At 39.1% G+C, this 16,875-nt stretch overlaps 1 protein-coding gene across 8 annotated transcripts in view; it reads left to right on the top strand.

Annotated features, from left to right (window-relative positions):
* The window catches only part of INVS (inversin), an 83,151-nt gene extending 66,532 nt beyond the window's left edge, over window positions 1–16,619 (top strand). For 6 of the 8 annotated variants that reach the window (XM_038126079.1, XM_038126072.1, XM_038126100.1 and 3 more), the window contains 6 exons: window positions 581–793; window positions 7,050–7,351; window positions 8,676–9,483; window positions 13,511–13,743; window positions 14,731–14,811; window positions 15,139–16,619. In XM_038126079.1, the coding sequence (XP_037982007.1) occupies window positions 581–793; window positions 7,050–7,351; window positions 8,676–9,483; window positions 13,511–13,743; window positions 14,731–14,811; window positions 15,139–15,272 (1,771 nt within the window). In that variant the 3' untranslated portion in view covers window positions 15,273–16,619. The remainder of the gene's footprint in view (window positions 1–580; window positions 794–7,049; window positions 7,352–8,675; window positions 9,484–13,510; window positions 13,744–14,730; window positions 14,812–15,138) is intronic. The other 2 variants (XM_038126064.1, XM_038126088.1) reach the window with 2 other exon arrangements.
* The last annotated feature ends 256 nt before the right edge of the window (window positions 16,620–16,875 follow it).

Raw genomic sequence — 16,875 nt, 5'->3', positions numbered from 1 at the left:
TAAAACCCAAAGCAATTTAATATTTTGAACACCTGTGTCTGTTTGAAAACAGACCTAAGTTTTCCTAGTGCTTTAAAAAAGATATTATCCTTCAATATGGATCTAATCCTGCTGCTCTGTCAGTCATAGTGTCTTCAGTCAATGTCATAGAAGCTAAGCCAGATTTGATGGTAGATTTCTAGAGCTAAAATGCATATGGAAATAACACAAAAATGTTATAACTTACTTTTTTTATATATTTCTAAATGAGAACTTCAATTACACATTTTAAAGACTGCTTTCCTAAGGCAGTTAATGCTGTGGATGGGGCTTTGGGAGATTTAGTCCAAACACTTCAGGTCCACCTCTCCCCCTTTCCATATTAGGAGACCAAAATAAGCTGTAAGCATAACCACAGTGTGTAGAATGAATAAGGTAGCAAAATAATGCCTAAAAAGATGAGAAGAACAGCCTACTGAAACAGTGCTTAATCTGTTTTCATGCTAGAAGTTGCTTTATTATGAAATGACGGTGAAGAAACATTATAGCTAGAATTCTAGATCAATAGTAATTGTTGTGGTTTTTGGTTTTTTTTTTTTAGATATACTCCACTTGATTATGCCTTGCTTGGTGAACACCACGAAGTGATTCAGTTCATGTTAGAACATGGGGCTTTGTCTATAGCTGCCATTCAGGATATTGCTGCTTTCAAAATTCAGGCTGTCTACAAAGGATACAAAGTTAGAAAGGCTTTTCAAGAGAGGAAGAATCTTTTAATGAAACATGAACAGCTGAGAAAAGATGCTGCTGCCAAGTAAGTCTGAGACTTGAAACCTACTCCAGCACATAGACATTTGTTGTAAGTTTGTATTTATCCGTGTATGATTTTATCTGTTGCTCATCAGCTTTTGTTCCTCTTGGTAAAATAATGAAACTAAAGGAAGTATGTAACTTCCATATAACCATATACAGATGGAACTTATCTTCCATATAATCCCAGTTTAAATAACGAATTTTGTATAATATACCATAGCAAGGCACAATACCAAAAGCTGAGGAAATAGCATGTTAGTGTCCATGAATCTTTGCCTGATATCCTGCATGATAAAATGGCTTGGAAAACATTTTTTACTTTAGGGTAGTGAAAATCATTATTTGCCTATCAAGTCTTGATATCAGTTTTAAACAGAAATTAATCAGTAGCTGAGGAAAAAACAAACAAAAACAAACCAGGGAAAGCCTGGTTTAGTAAGTCTTAACCTAATGTTTCTCTAGCAAGCTGGACTCCTGGTTTCTATTTGCAACTTCATTTTGGGCCTTATTATTCTCTGCACTTATATTTTCTGGTCTTGAATTAGAGCGTTCCTATGAATTGGTTATATTGGATTGCAGCTAACTAACATATGGAATTCAAATTATTGTCAGCAAGATGTGTAGGTTCTGGCTGAGTTTCTGCCCAATTTAAATGTGGTAATGGTAGCACAGTGGTGAAATTCTAAAATCAGAAGGTACATAAATGATTATCACAATACATTGCTTCCTTGGAGTTTATCCTTAAATTTTTCGTATGAAATTAGCACCTCGTTTCTCTTGAAGAAATCTGATTCTGAAATGAAAAAAACATAACAGTCTGAAAAGATTTCTGCATAATTTGGGAGTATTATTTTGATAAAGAGAGATCATGAAAAAAACTACAACATAATTATTGCACCTAGGGGTATTTTTGCTGCATCTGTATATCACAGACAAATTCAGCTGCACTCCATTCTGTATCAAACATGGTAGTTTGATGTTCTGCATAATTGGCCAGTCAGACCTTCATTGGGTTTGATTGCTGCTACTATAAAGCAATTATTGTTCCCCAGGAAGAACCAAAGCTAGAAATACCAGATAACTCATCTCTTACTCACATCTCCAAGTCCTGAAGTTGTAACCTGTAGCTCTCCTACTGTTTGCCTTTTCTGCTGAAATCAGTGTAAGTCAAAACTATGCATGGAGGAGCTGCCTTGAAAAATATTTCTTTTTGATGTGCAGAGCTCTGCTTATTGCTGTGTGGTCACAACTGACTTTACCAAATGAGGTAGTTTTATCCTGTGTGATGACAATCATTTTTAGAAAAATCTCTGATCCACCATCTAGAAGATTAAATGGAAAAGAATTGTCTTATGGAAATTTGGGGGTATTTTTATAATAGTTTTCCTTTGTGAGTTTTTGGTGTAGTTTCTGAAACTTACTTAGCTGTTGTTGATTTGTTTGAAGACAATAGAAACAAAGTCTGTGTACCAAATACCATAAAAAGAGAATTACAGTACAATTGGAGTGTACAAGCAAATCAGGTTGTCACATAACAAATTTTATTTAATTGCAATTTTATGGTCTGTAATAAACTGAAGGGGACATTATGTTGTCATCATTCTGCGTACCCATCTGTGCATTCCACAGCTAAAATTGGCCAGGGTGTTCCTGCATACAGAAAACTATTATCCCTACTGGTGTTTAAAAATCTGGTCTCCAGATAAAAGGAGACATTATGTGGGGATCCAGAATGATGGTGAACTCCTAGACTGAAGACACACACCCTGTCCCTAAATATTTCAGTGTAGATATTTAAATTTGCCTTGTAATATGTTACTTTAGAGAGTCTCTCTAAGATAACTCACTCCTAAATCTACTTGAGTTTAGATAGGGTTTTTTTTTTTTGTTTGTTTGGGTTTTTTTGTTGGTTTTTTTTTTTTGGGTTTTTTTGGGGGTTTTTTTTGGTTTTTTTTTCCCCACAGTAACAAAAAGTCACCCAGCATCTCATACCTGTATTATTTTATTTTCTGGTAAAATTACATTCACTGTATTGAAAGGCTATGAAATATCTCTATACAAACATCATCTCCCATGTTTTTCCTATACCAAAGAAATTGTATTTCATAAAGTGAAGTTTGATGAAGGGCAAACCACATGCACATTATGAGGTCACTTTCCAATGTCTTTGAAAGATCACAGAGACTAGGGAGAGTCCCCTATGATGGGAGGAAAGAAAATGTTGCACCCAGCTTCAAAAATGGCCAAAAAAAAGAAATCTGAGGAACTGTAGTCTGGTCAGTGTTTCTGGTCTCTATGAGACTTTTAACAGGCAGAAGTTGAGACAAGAGATTTTGTCCGGAAATAAAGAGTCATTCTTTCACCATTGGGACAATCAACCAATAGAACAACCCAAAGAGGTTGTATGGTCTCTGTCCATAAAGTTTTTCAAGACATAATTGGATAAAAACCTGAGCCGCCCAATCTGATCCTGTTTTGAGCAGCCTGTTAGCCTTGCTGACTTCCTGAGATCCCTTCCAGACTTTGAAAGAGGATTTTGGTTTACTTATTGCAAAACCAGGTATTTAAGAAAACAATATTTAGGTGTTTAAAACATATTCAGAGAAAAGTAATTTCCAATGTATTGAATTTTGAAAGGGCTGCAGAACTCATTCCTCATTTGTTCACCTCCCCTTTCAATTTCTCAGGATGAGTTCCTGAATCCATACCTCTGTTTTTCATTCTGGACAGTTGAAGGAAACTGATTGAGAATGTGGATGTGAAAGGGAAATGGATGAAAGTAAGTAGCTCATGATATTTAGGAAGAGAAGAACAGGAAGAAAATAAGCAGTTCAATTAAACAGCCTTCAGTAGATTTAGAAAAATGTTCTCATGCCAAGGGAGTACAAGTAGATTATGAGGTTTTTCAGAAGACTTGTGGTTAGCCCTGCATGCTGAGAAAAGATAGGGGAGTGTGGAAACAGAGAAAATAATGAGCTCTTCAGCAACCTGAAAAGGGAAAGCACATATTGGAAATTTGATGTAATTACTAAAATTGACAGTAATAAGAACATGCAATGATAAAGCTAAACAAGCCGAGGAGCTAAATAAGAACTGACAAAGGATGTGAGGTAGGTATCACAAAAAACCATTGAAAACATACTCATTGGAAAGGAAGACTAAAGAAACAGTTGGTCCATGAGAGATGCTAAGTAGACTGAACTGTTCTGTGGGATTCTTTTTACACTTCTGAAGAAATTACATCAAACCAACTCAATTTTCTTTTGTGTCTGAATAACAAGTTTTGTGGCCATGGAGAAACAGTAGCTGTCATTCAGACTTGCCTGAATCCTTCATACCTCCTCATGGGAAGTTCCTCGTTTGCCTCCTTTAAACTGGAAGTGTATATTGATGAGAATTTCATATAAATCTATCATGAATTTGTATTTTCATTTAAGAAGTAAATTTGAATTTGAAAATAGCACCAAGATGCCGAAGATTGTAAGCACATTGAAGACTAAATTAGAAATCAGAATGGTGGTAAAGTACATACAAGAAATGACTGAGGAAAAAATAGGTACTTAGGTAAGAACTAACAGACTGCTCTATGCATTCAGGAAGACCCATCAACATAGGAACACTGGACAGAAAATTACTGTTGTCTTAACATTTTTATTAAGGACTATCAGTTTAAAAGATAGTTATAGATCAAAATCTGAATGCATCATGAGTCAGTGGTATCATTCTTTTGAAAATAATCATCATGCTAGATTGTGTAGCAGGAGATGCTGCTTATACAACATGAAATATAACTGCTCATAGTCCAGAGAAAGCTCTACCAGTAATAGAATCATACCTGGAGATCTATTTTCAGTTGAGATTTTTTAAGTAAGCTTTTGGGGTTTTTTTGCAAGGATAACTTTAAAAACGCTCTCCTTTAAAATATCCTTCAACGTGTAGATAAAAAAGTTAAGTTTCTATTCTTAACAGAATAGAAAATGTTGAATTCATTTTAGCAGAATTAAAAATTCAAAACATCTCTGTGTCTTCACAAATGTGCCTGTAAGGGTGAAACTGTTCCTTTCCATCTGCTAAAGGCACAGTTTTCGTTCTTTCACTTTTGAACAAAATACAGTCTTATGACCATTCAGGACAAAATTGTGTTGCATTTACAATGGAAAATGTTGGCCTGCCAGCTCTGTTACCACTGTTGAGCTGTCTAACTTGAGAGCCCAAATTTGGATCTTTTTGGGTTCACCAGAACCTCCTGAGAAGGACTGAGAGTTTGAAGTTAGAACGTGAAGTTAGAATCTTGTCTACTTCCTTCATTTGTTCATGAAACCTAGCCTCTCAAATTGGACAATAGTAAAACTTAGAAATTTTAATTTCAAAGAGATCCTTCACTATAATACAAACTGAATTTCTGATTAAATAAAGCAAAACACAAGGGGAAGGTCATATGTATTCAGGAGCCTATTATTCAACTAAGCTGTACTGTGACAATTCTGATGATGCTTTATGAATAGGGAACTTTGAAATCCCTTCCCTTTATTCTGTCTTCAGTTTAATCTGAAAAATCAGCACACCGATAAGACCTTTAAAGAAAAAAACACTTTTTACTTCTTGGTTTCTGGTCCTGTCTCATTTCAATAACTTTACAACTGGTATGTTGCTGAAGTTATTGTTTGGAGTTGATCTGTTCATCAGAGGAGCGCAGGTCACTCCAGCTTGATTGTGTATCACACAGCCCATCTCACACTTGCTTTTCTAATACCCTGAAAAGAGGACATTGGCAACAGGCTGCCTATTCTTGTGAAGAATAGAAAATTACTATTCTGTGAATAGCAAGATCTGATTTATCAGCTCAAAAGGCACAGTAATGGCAGTGAGATCCATACTGTACACAGTCCCAACATCCCCGCATAGTCCGGTTGTGGAATGCCAATATTAATGGAAAGCAGCCCCTTTTTTTTCATTCCAGAGGGAATACTGAATCCCAGGCTGTTAGGAGTGTATTTTTTTAGATCAATTAGCAGCTTTTCAGGTGCAGAGTTCAATCAGCTTCTTCTGCAGAGAATAGTTGATAAGATAGCACTGACAGATAAAGTTAGGGCTTCTCGCTGGCAGCTCGCGCTGCAGTGACACGCGCTGGCAGTGACACCACTCACAGGAACTGGGGCTGGCGTGCTGCATAACTCACCTGTCACACGCCATGCTGGGAGGTGATGTGGCAACAGTCTGCACACTGTGTTGGAGCACTGGAAGCAAGTTAAAATACCAGGCAGCTACATGATACGGCATTTACCGCCTGTCCGTTCCAACAGGAAAAGTGTCACTTCATCCAACAACCAGGGCTTAATTTATAAAAACGAATTCAGTGGGAGTAGGTGTGTAACATTTGCCGTGTGCTATTGGGTTTATTCTGCTTGGTAGGAGATTTTCATTTAAAAGATGAAGTACAGCGACGGCCCATTATATTTCAAAATGGGCTGCAAAATTTTATTCAATGGATGCACCTTCCCTAAGTTTGTCCAGAATTCCCTTTTATGGCTGCTCCATTAAGAGATGCATGACTTATTTTATTTTGGAAATCCAAATGTTGCCATTGTAATTGGCATACTGCGTGCACACAAGTTTTTAATTCACATCTCATATTATCAGTATTTGTAATTTATATGACATATAATGTTTCTGTAAAATTAATTATCCACCAATGACAAATACATAGCAGCAAGTTAGTACCAATAGCTAGTTCAAAGTTGGTTTAGAATTGTCTGTACTAATTGACACATTTAAGTACGAAAAAGTAATTTTCAAAGATATTGTGTCTTTTGTTAAATATTTTTCCTTTTCAAATACAGTGCATTGCATTACTACTCACATGAAAATATTACTCACTAGTCATTACAAACACAGTTATTAGTGTCGTGATTCTTTTTAAAATCCTGGTTTTAATTTTTGTATATTTATAAAACTCCCTGAATTTAGTTATTTTCAATAAGTGAGTCTTTTATGATCAGTCAAAACAACTGCAAACTGAATGGGCAGCTGGCTGACAGGGACTTAACCTTCATCAGGCTGTAGCTGCAAGTCAGTTGTTGTTTTGGATCAAGTTAAGACATTTCTGTGCAATATGTGTCCTTTTCTCACCAAAAAAAATGTCAAATCAAGGATTTGTTGTGGCAGCGTCAGATTTTTAGAGAGGAGTGTGTTCAAGTTAGATACGTGCTCCCAAGATTTAATCTTCAAAATTCTTACGGTATGGACTGTAATTGCAGGAAACGTGAAGAGGAAAGTAAGAGGAAAGAAGCCAAGCTGCAGAAAGGGATGCAGAACGTGGAACAAAGCAAGTTTCAGGTACAACAGAGTCCTGCAAATCGGGAGAAGGCCACCAGTGTCCCAAGGTTACCCAGCAAAGCAGCTGACACGCAGAGCAAGAGGCTTCTGTCCCTCAATGCTTCACAGATCCAGCCAGGGAGAAACAGCAGAGGTTCACCTAAAGCTGGTCATGAGAAAGGGACCCCAAAGGAGAGCTGTCTGTCAGCAGAGCCTCAGAGCGAAGGCCATAAGATCAGGCAAGGTTTGTGTTCTTTTTAAATTGTGCTGTTTATCTGCTCTGTCCTCTTCTTGGGAGCATTTTATATATAGAACCCCTTTTGTCTTTCTGTGATTTCATATTATTTCATCACTTGAGCAATTTGTGCAGCAGGGTAGAGTTAGATACAGATTCTTTTACTCTGGGTGGAGTAGGGAAAAACACCAGTACAGTGTCTTACGGTGTCTATAAAAATACCTAGAATATGTGAAAACAGGCTGAGGGCAATTGTTCTATTAGTTGCACCATTCAGAGAAAATAAGATTACAGATATTTGACATATCTGTGGTGCACATGAAGAATGTAAATGGAGAAATTGTAACTCTGGTTTTTAAGCTGGATTTGTCCTCTCGCTCAATCCAACTGGTGTTTGAAAGAATGCTATGCCTTTGCTAGGTATGCGTTCTCTCTTGTTACTGAAGTGATGCCAGGAAAGTTGATGCAATGAGGATCAAACCATGAAGTTGTATAGTCAATTCTCATTAGGTGTTTTAATTGATCCTCTTGTGACCGAAACCTTAATGGACTTCATTGGTCATTTTATTGGAATTAAATATAAATTTAGACCCTTTGGGTCGTGAAAACTGTGATTCAGTTGTTGGGTGTTTTATGATCTGGTTATTCAGTCAAAATGCCTGTTAAGACATTACAAATATAGCATAATTTCATTAGGTTTTGGATGATCCAGATGATTTTCTGGAATGACAGTATATCAAAGATCTCTTTCTTTTCTTTTTTCCCCTCCTACCTACCCTGTAACATCCTGTCTGTTACGTCTCATCCTCTCTGGTCTATTTTTTCATTCTTCTGTTAATTTCCAAGCAGAATGGAAGGTGGATGGAAGATGGGGAATTTTCAGTTTTGCACTCCAGTCTGGCTTCCAAGTCACCCTCAGCAGAGTATTTAGAAGCAGTGATCACACAGCAGCAAGGGAGAAATAGGAACGACTTCATAATTTCATTCAGGATGTCAAGGAAAGTACTGAGAAGCCAAGTGCTTCGGGTTTCCTGGGTCAGTGGGTTATCCTGTGCCAGGATACAGCATGGATAGAGCAGGACTTTTTCAGGCATCTAACTCTAATGTAATGTTAGAAAGAAAACCATTTGTAAAACATGAAGCAAATGAAGGTGTTTGGGACTCTACTGTGACAGGCAATCATGTCCTCTTCTGATTCTTCCTGCTTGCATTTTCTTGTTCATTTAAGTGAATCCTAGTGTGCCCCAAAGATAACTTAACAAAAAAATCAGAGATGTAAATTACGTTTTGCTGGGTGAGAGATTGAATTTGTTTTCAATTTCTCTGTCTAAAGATTCATTGAGGAAACACACCAAAAGCAAGTCAAGTTGTGTCCATTTCCACTGTGGCAAAGCAAACGAGGGAACGAAAGCTGAAGTGAAACCTCAGGTTGCAGCTGCTGCGGAGCCGGACGGAGAAAAGCACAAGGAACATGCTGCTGACACAACGGATGCCTGTGCTCGGAGGAGCAGGAGGCTTTCTGCTTCTGCCTGCAGGACTGCCAGTGCTGGGGAGAGGCTGAAGGATCCAAGTCAGCCTCCCTCTGGCAAGAGGGACCACGGTGAAGGAAGGGCTGTGTTCTTCTGCGGTGTCGCTTGTACCGGTGCAATGGCACAAAACTCAAAGCTGGGTGAAGCTTCTTCCAAAGGCAAAAGGCACCCACAGAAAGCCAGAAATAAAGAGGTAAATGATAAGAGATGTTCACCAGCTGGTTCTAGTAGACCAGGAAGTGCCAAAACAGTGTTTGTAAGCACCAGAAATGACAGCCTGCATGCTGTAGAACAAACTGTCAAAGTGGGAAACAATGAAATAGCAAAAAAGACCTCTTCATTATTGTATGCTGAGGCAGAACCTACCAGGACTGTGCCAAGAAACCCAATAGCATGTTCTGCTTCTGATGACGGTTTGAACTTGGAAAAAACAGGCATAATTGGATCCAGGAATGCAGATGATCAGTTATGTTCTGTTCCATGGCAAAGCACAAATATTGAACTAATCCCTTTAGAGATTCGAATGCAGATCATAGAAAAAGAAAGGAAAAGGAAAGAGCTTTTTCGAAAGAAGAACTACGCTGCCACGGTCATACAGAGGACGTGGAGAAGGTAAGGTTACTGTTTCAGTGGCTGGACAAGAGTGAGATAGGAGTAGCTGTAAATGAAATTAGGCTTGTTGGCAATGTGCTTTATTTTACCTGCAATGTTGCCAGTGCTAAAGGAGGCAGTTAATAACGTGCCTCCACACAAGGGCAAGCGGGTTCCAGTGGTGTAGAATTACATAAGTAAGTTCATAAAAAAAGTGTGAGGTAAGTGATGACTTTTAATAATCAGAGAAATAGTTAAACTTCTATTTCAAGCTCTGATATTTCTTTAGAGAGTGCAAATCAGGATTTGCCTAAATACATGAAATTGTGCTCTGACCTAACATTTAACCAGATAACCAAACCATGGAATGTTTGGGAGCATTGAGTGTTCATTGACAAAACTTGAAGGTAGCTTGAATACCTTGATTAAGCAGGAACAACTGCTCTACAGAAGAATGCTTTCCACAGCATTGTCCTGCTTTCATGAATGTATGAGTTTCAGCCTCAGAAATGCAGTCATTCTACAAGTACATGCTCCTTAATATTTAATTTCTTATCAAAGCAGGCAGGAAGAGTATGTAAGGGAAGTATATAATATGCAAATTATTCTTATTTCTTGTTTTTATTTAAACTTTCTTTGATTTTACTGGATGCAGAAAACTATAAATTTCATACATTTGCTAATATTCTTTCCAGATCTCTCCCTAGTTTAACAGTTTCTCTGAGGGACTCTGAGTTGAAGATGTCCCTGGCCGTGGCAGGGAAGGTGGATGAGATGGTCTTTAAAAATCCCTTCCAACCCGAACCACGCTGTGGTTCTGTGGCTCCATGCCATTTTCCTCTGAACTGTGAGGCAAAGCAGCCACTTTTTCTCCCAGGGTTCCACCACTTCTGCTCTCTCTGCTGCTTGCTCCTTGGCCTCCTTTTCTGATGTAGATCCCAAGTTCTTGTCCTATGGGTTCAAATCACTTGGATACCAAAGGCTAAAGGAAGCCAGGAGTAGGTTAGGAGGGTGGATCTGCAAGTGATGCTGCTGCTGGCTCTGCTGCTTTCACTGAACACCAGTTTAAAATCCTTACAGAGGGGCAGGCACGTGCCGTGGCTTTGAGACAAAGCAGAACCACGTGTAGTGAGTGCTTGTGCAAATTTCCCCACAAGAACTGGGATGAAAAGCCATGAATTAAGCTGCATTACCTGCACAGAAATCTGCATTCCGTTCACACTACAGATTTTGGATAGGCCTTTCAAAACTGTGCACCTGCTGAAGCAGGGGTGGCATGTGTGCTCTCCAAGAAGTGCATGCTCTTACTAACACTTTGCATTTTGGAAATTGCGGGGATTAAATATTAAGTTACATTTGTTGTTTAAATACTTCATGTTGAAAAGCAAATATCTTTGTTCTGTTTGCAAGAGCTCATAGAACACTAACAAAGATCTTAAATTCTGCAAGGCTGCAGGAGGCATTAGTTTGGCAGTTCTTCCACAGTGTTTGCTTTTGTTCCAAACTTGCACATGGTAAATAGCATGTACTAGTAGACAGCAGTAAAATTATACTATTTTATTGTTTAATTCTGCATTAGAAACATGTAGAAGTACATGCTTGAGTTCTGGAATTTCTCTAAATCAGAATTAAATGCATTTGTCTCACTCTGCAAATTTTATAGTCTTGATTTACTTATTGAAAGCAAACACAACAGCAGAGTGGTACTGGTTTACTTAAGTGTATTATACTTGCTGTTCTCAGGAGAATGTTTCAATTCCCAAATCTGCAAACTTTATAAATGCACTCCTCAAAAGTGTATATTCTAAGGTGTATGGCTTGCCAAAGGTTAATTGCTTATCCTGCTCAGTGAGGCTTTCACATTCTGTGTCTGTTCTCCCTCCTGGGGGGCACCAGGGCCTGTACCATGCTCCAGGGCCCACAGGAAGCTGACAGAAGCTGGAATAAGTTGGTTGCTGTCACTGTTGTTCTCCCGCTGGAGTCAAGCTGTATTTTTAAAATATATTATTGCTATGTGCATACTTTGGCCAGCAGTAGTTTTTGAGATTAGAGCTTCTGTAACAAGGAGTGAGAATACCACTTGCTAGCTTTGTTGTTCTGCACGTGGATATTCCACTTTTCTTTTATGTGCAGTAGTTTTGTTGACCAAGCATCAGGTGTATTTTAAGGCACCATGCCAGATTCATATTGTATCAAACTTGCTCCCATTCTCCTTTTTTTCTCACTAGGATCAGAATGATCTGTTACAAGCGAGCTGAATTAAAACTATATGGAGCACTTGCTGTACAGATAACTGCCTACATCTTCTCAGTGTCAGAACCTCACAGTCGTTTTCTTGTTGCTAAAAACTACCAGAAGTTCTCTGCAAACTGGAAATCACAGCTGGGTGCAAAGGTGCAGTGACCGTGAATGGGTCATTTCATGTATCAGCAAAGGCATCTGGTAGTAATTACTGAATTCCAAGAGAGTAGCTTAGTATTCTTTTCTGCTCCAGTATAAAACAGTCCCCCAATTGTTTTTTCTGCAGTGAAGTATTCACTTAACCCATCCTTAGTTCAAGTCATGTTAGCAAGCCACTGCAACTATGCACTCTCTTCACTTTCTTTTCCTCTCTTACCCCGTTGAAAAGTTAAAAGTGGCATATTATTTAAGAAGACTGGATCATTTTTTCCCTCTGTCTCAATAATACTCCTGCTCTGAATTCATACCATGCTTCACAACATGCGGGCCCTGACAAGATGTAGTTGCTGCCTGCATTTATGTACTTCAATGAGCTGCATAACAGTACATGCCTGAATTCTGAAGCTTCACTAAATTAAGATTAAATATATTTGTCTCACCCAGCAAATTTCACAGAGGTAATTTACTAAGCTTATTGGAAGTTTAAAATTATTTGGGCTGTAATGGAGCATATCATCCCCCTTAGGCATTATATTGTGCTTTTATGTACTCGTTTTTTGTATATGGCTGCTGCTTTGTTTGAATTATGTAGTTCATTGGCTTAGAACATATATTTAAACAATTTGTATTTGGCTTGTTGTCTTTTGTTTTAATTTAGAACTTGTTGCAGAGGGAGCAACAGAAAAAAATCACCTCTTTCTCTCTTTCTCCTTCCTCCTTTGCTTTCCCAGGGCATCCAGCAGAAGCCTTTTAGAATGCCGGAGGGGATGATGATCAATGTGTTTTGGCCTGTTCCCAAACACTTATAATTAATATTTTACAAGTGCTACTCAATGCTCATTTGTGACAGGTTTGGACTGGGAGGATTCAGAGTTAATTGCTAAGCCAGTTAATTGACTTGTGAGTGTGAAAGGCCGATATCCGATTGAGTGCTTACCTCCCCAAACAGCTCCTTGCTGCCGGTGTCGTTTGCCACCGGGGTGCGAGGGACACATAATCTGCTGCTGCCACTCGCAGAGGGATGTGGCTGTGTGTGAGATCAAAGCAGCTGGGGCAAGGCTGGGTCAGAAGACAGGGAGCCTTTCAAGGGAAGTGAAAAAACACAGATTGCTGGAAACAAGGTGAGGGGAGCATCTTCAGAGGAGGGTGGAGAGCAGCTCAGTTTTCTGCGGAGGAAATGTGCGGTGGAACCCACAGGAGGCAGATTTGGTTTGTCTCGTGCACTGATTGACTGAGGACATGAGGTGCTGAGGCACAGGAGAAAGTCTGGTGTTACTAAGCTGTGAATATAGTGAAAATGAGGAAGCGGTACTGATTATACTGTTACCATAAATATTTATAGTTTTATCTTCTGATGATTTTCTATTTATAAAGCAGCTGATCAGCTGATGTTGAAGCTCTGCAACTTTTGATGCCTGTAATGCCAGATCTTTACTATCTGTGTGAAATAATGGATGCATCCAAAATTGAACCCAACTCCTACTTTTTCTTCTGAACAAACATTTCTCATCCAAGTGACTTAGCACATCAGTGGGAGTTCTGTTTTCCCAGTTACTCATGTAATCCACCATGTGAACTGATGCGTGGAAAGCACGGAAGTTAAAACAGGTCACCTAAAACAAGTGCTCTTCTCTTTTCTGCTCTCTAGTTACCAGCTAAGACAGGAGTTGTTTCAGCTCCTTAGTGCGAAGCGGCACTGCAAGGAAGATGAAGACAAATGGAGACAAGAGGCAGCTGCCTTCTTCATTCAGGTTGCTTGGAAGAAGCAGCTGAACCATAGCCCTCTGAAATCAGTTCCTTCATGTAAAAATCTGAAATCTGTAAACAAAACCAGCTCAGCCATAAAAACCAGCAAGCAGTCCATCCTAAAGCAGATATATGGTAATTTTCTTTTCACTATAATTTATTTGTGTAACTATGCTTTTATTTTTATAACTGAATGTATTCATCTATGCACTTCTTACCTAATTGTTAAAAATGTCAACTATTTATAAAAATCAGTCTCAGGTGTTCTGGGCAGTTGTATTTCTATTTCAGGTTAAATAAACCAAATAACTCAGTGATTTAAAATGGCTGCTGCTGAAGCTGTTTGAATCCCCACACAGCATTGTTTCAGCACAGGTCTTGAGCAATCCAATAATTCCGCTGCCAGAGCTGCTCACATATATCAATGTGGAAAGAGAACAGAGCAGTTAAGCTGGGAATAGCTGGCTGTATCCATGCAGAGTGGCTGTCTGGATCATGGTTTGGTTTTTTAAAGCATTGTTTTAAACTTTTTTTTTTGTTTGTTTTGTACTGTTTTAAAAATATTTTCATACGGAGAATATGTTGACAACTTTCCTATATGAAGATGTGGTCTTTGTGGCAAGAGCAAGATTGTCTTTTATATTCTAATTCTGCACTGCTTTGCACTGTGCCTGAATCTGCACATGCAAAGGAATGCATCCTCAAGAAAAGGCAGAGGAAAACTATTGCTTCTAGACCTTGAGTTCCTTTGCAGTGTGGATCACTGATGGAGTAAGGATATGCAAACCATATGTACTTTAACAGGTGGTAAGTCACTTCTAGCATGGCTCTGTAGCTTTGAGAACCAAAAGGGATAAAATAAATAAAGCTAATAAATTTATTTTCCTTCTTTTTTTTTAATAGCAACTTCTTTTTTTATAGCAAGATGTATTTTAACACTAGTTAAATTTCAGTTGTGGTTGTCACGATTTTCTGTCATATGGAACGTCTCATGAGTTTCCCCATAAAAAATGAGAGTAATTTTTAGGATAAAATAATGCTGTAGCTTACTGAAATAGTTTGTAGCGATGCACAACCACATGTTTGTGTGATAAACAGAGCTGTTCACATTGTTTGTTAAAGGGCGTTCTCAGGAAGGCAAAATGTGTCAGTCAACAAGACCTCCTTCTAAGCTGAAACTTTCTGATGTGCAGCTGGTCTCAGGTAGGACACATTCATTTTAAGAATACTTTGATGATTATATAACTGCAATTGGTTTCTCCTTAGATAAGAAATCAATCTGCTTAAGGACTGGGCTCTCTTATCAAAATGCGTAACTACTGGCAAACTGTTGTGATTGCATACTCCTCCTTTCACCGCTTTTGGGCTGAGCGCTGCACTTTTATCCTTGAGTGATTTGGATGAAAAACTTCTTTACTAAATGCCATTTGTCAGACTTTTTAAAAGTGCACTATGGACTTACTTGGGACTGGGAGCTGTGGTGCTTCAACACCGCAGCGTGCGGTGACAAATGTTGGTGCTTCACCACGGGAAGGTTTAGTGCCCAGCTGGGAATTTGGTGTTCCTGGCTGTGCCACACCTCAGTCAGACAGGCCACAGCTAGGTGGGAACACTGCAACTGCTTCAAGGAGTCAGAAGTTCAGGTAATTTGCAAAGGAAAGTAAAATACATTTTCCAAGTAGTTTAACACAACTCCGAAGTCAGAAGGAAATCTGACAGTGGATCTATCCTGGAGTTTGTTAAAACTGTAGGTGAATTTCTGCCTCACTGAGAAGAGACAGAGGCCTTTTTCTTTCACTGTCTGGGAACTGTTTTAATTAAGAGGCATGACCAGACAGGTGTTTGATTGCCACCTCTTTGTGCAGATACGAATCTAAATTTTAAAAGAGCTTTTAGCTCTTTTCGTTTAACTTTTCAGGACAACAGATCTCCCTGTCTTCTGAAATCAAAAGGCTTTCTCTTGAGGCTGGAGTGGCCTTTGCTTTCATAACTTGGTGACGAATAGGTTAGTGATAGGAACTCTGCCCAGTTCCTTTAGAACACTACCTACTTTTATTCACCTAATAGGAGCTCAGGGAACTTTAGCCCTTACTTAAAAGACAATAACATGTTTTTCATCTGCCTGCCTTTGTGCATGACAACATTACGTTTGTTGGAAAAGTTCAGAGCTGTCAGTGGCTAATGCCAGATACTCCGTTTCTGACGTAGGTGCCTGGAGTAGGTCAGAATGGACTGTTCAGTTTCATTCTTCCCTTGCAGAAGGTACATCTGGGAAGGTGAAGGCTGACTGTCAGCCCGAGTTTTAATGCTCACGGAGCTCGTGGAAGAAGCGTGCGGTGACAAATGCGTAATGGGGATTGACACCCAACTCAGTCAAACGCTTTGGAAGGGGGGATACACAGAGGGTGTGCAAAGAAAATGTTCAGTAAGGAAGGTGACAGGTAGAAAAGGGGTGGGTTATACAGGCATGGGGTAAGTGCTTTGGAATGTTCTGGCAAATAGGCCCCTTAAGATTGTTACCATTAAAACATTTCAGAACTTGAAATTTGTGATTTTCCTAGTTTGTTTGGCTTTTTGAAATTAAATAGATTCCTGTTGTCAATTCAGGAAGTGGCACTTAAAGAGGTGCTCTGCAGCAGAACCAGACAGCCTGGTTCTTTACTTCACTGTGGACATTAAAGTGTGTTCAGAGTTGCAAAGGAGCAGGGTTTGCAACTCTTGGCATTAAAAGGATATCCTTAAGATGTGCTGAGTTCACACCCTCAATGAAACATTTGGATTTGCACTTGGGATGACCCTTTATCCCATTCTAGCTTGGGATAAAGCATTGGAATGTTTGGAGCTAATCTTTACAAACCTGGGCAAGGAAAACACGTCTATTATTTGTAGCACATTAAAAAAACATTGCATGAGCAATTCAGAGCACTGGCTTTAGCCTCTGGACTAGTTTCGCTGACTTTCTAGAAAGAGCCCCCTGCCCATCTCATGTTGTTAAAGATTGCTCAACACAATCTCTTTCTGCTCTTCAGCAAATTCAGCCAGGAGTATAGTGTTAGTCTGGAGCCCTACATTCATCATTTATGGGGTGAACCTCACTGCACCCATGAGAGGCTGCTGAAGCAGCAGCAGCATCATCAATGTTCCACACAAGCTGTACCTAGAGCTGCAGAAACCAAACTCCACTGAGAGACAAGCAGCAGTGAGATGCCAGGAAATAGGCATTTTCTGCACCCAGCAGATTTGCTGCTTGTGAAATCTAGAACACAG

This window comes from Motacilla alba, chromosome 2, assembly GCF_015832195.1.
Source record: "Motacilla alba alba isolate MOTALB_02 chromosome 2, Motacilla_alba_V1.0_pri, whole genome shotgun sequence".
Classification (NCBI taxonomy): domain Eukaryota; kingdom Metazoa; phylum Chordata; class Aves; order Passeriformes; family Motacillidae; genus Motacilla; species Motacilla alba.
Note: the sequence above shows the minus strand (reverse complement) of the source record. Positions and strands in the feature narration are given on the sequence as shown.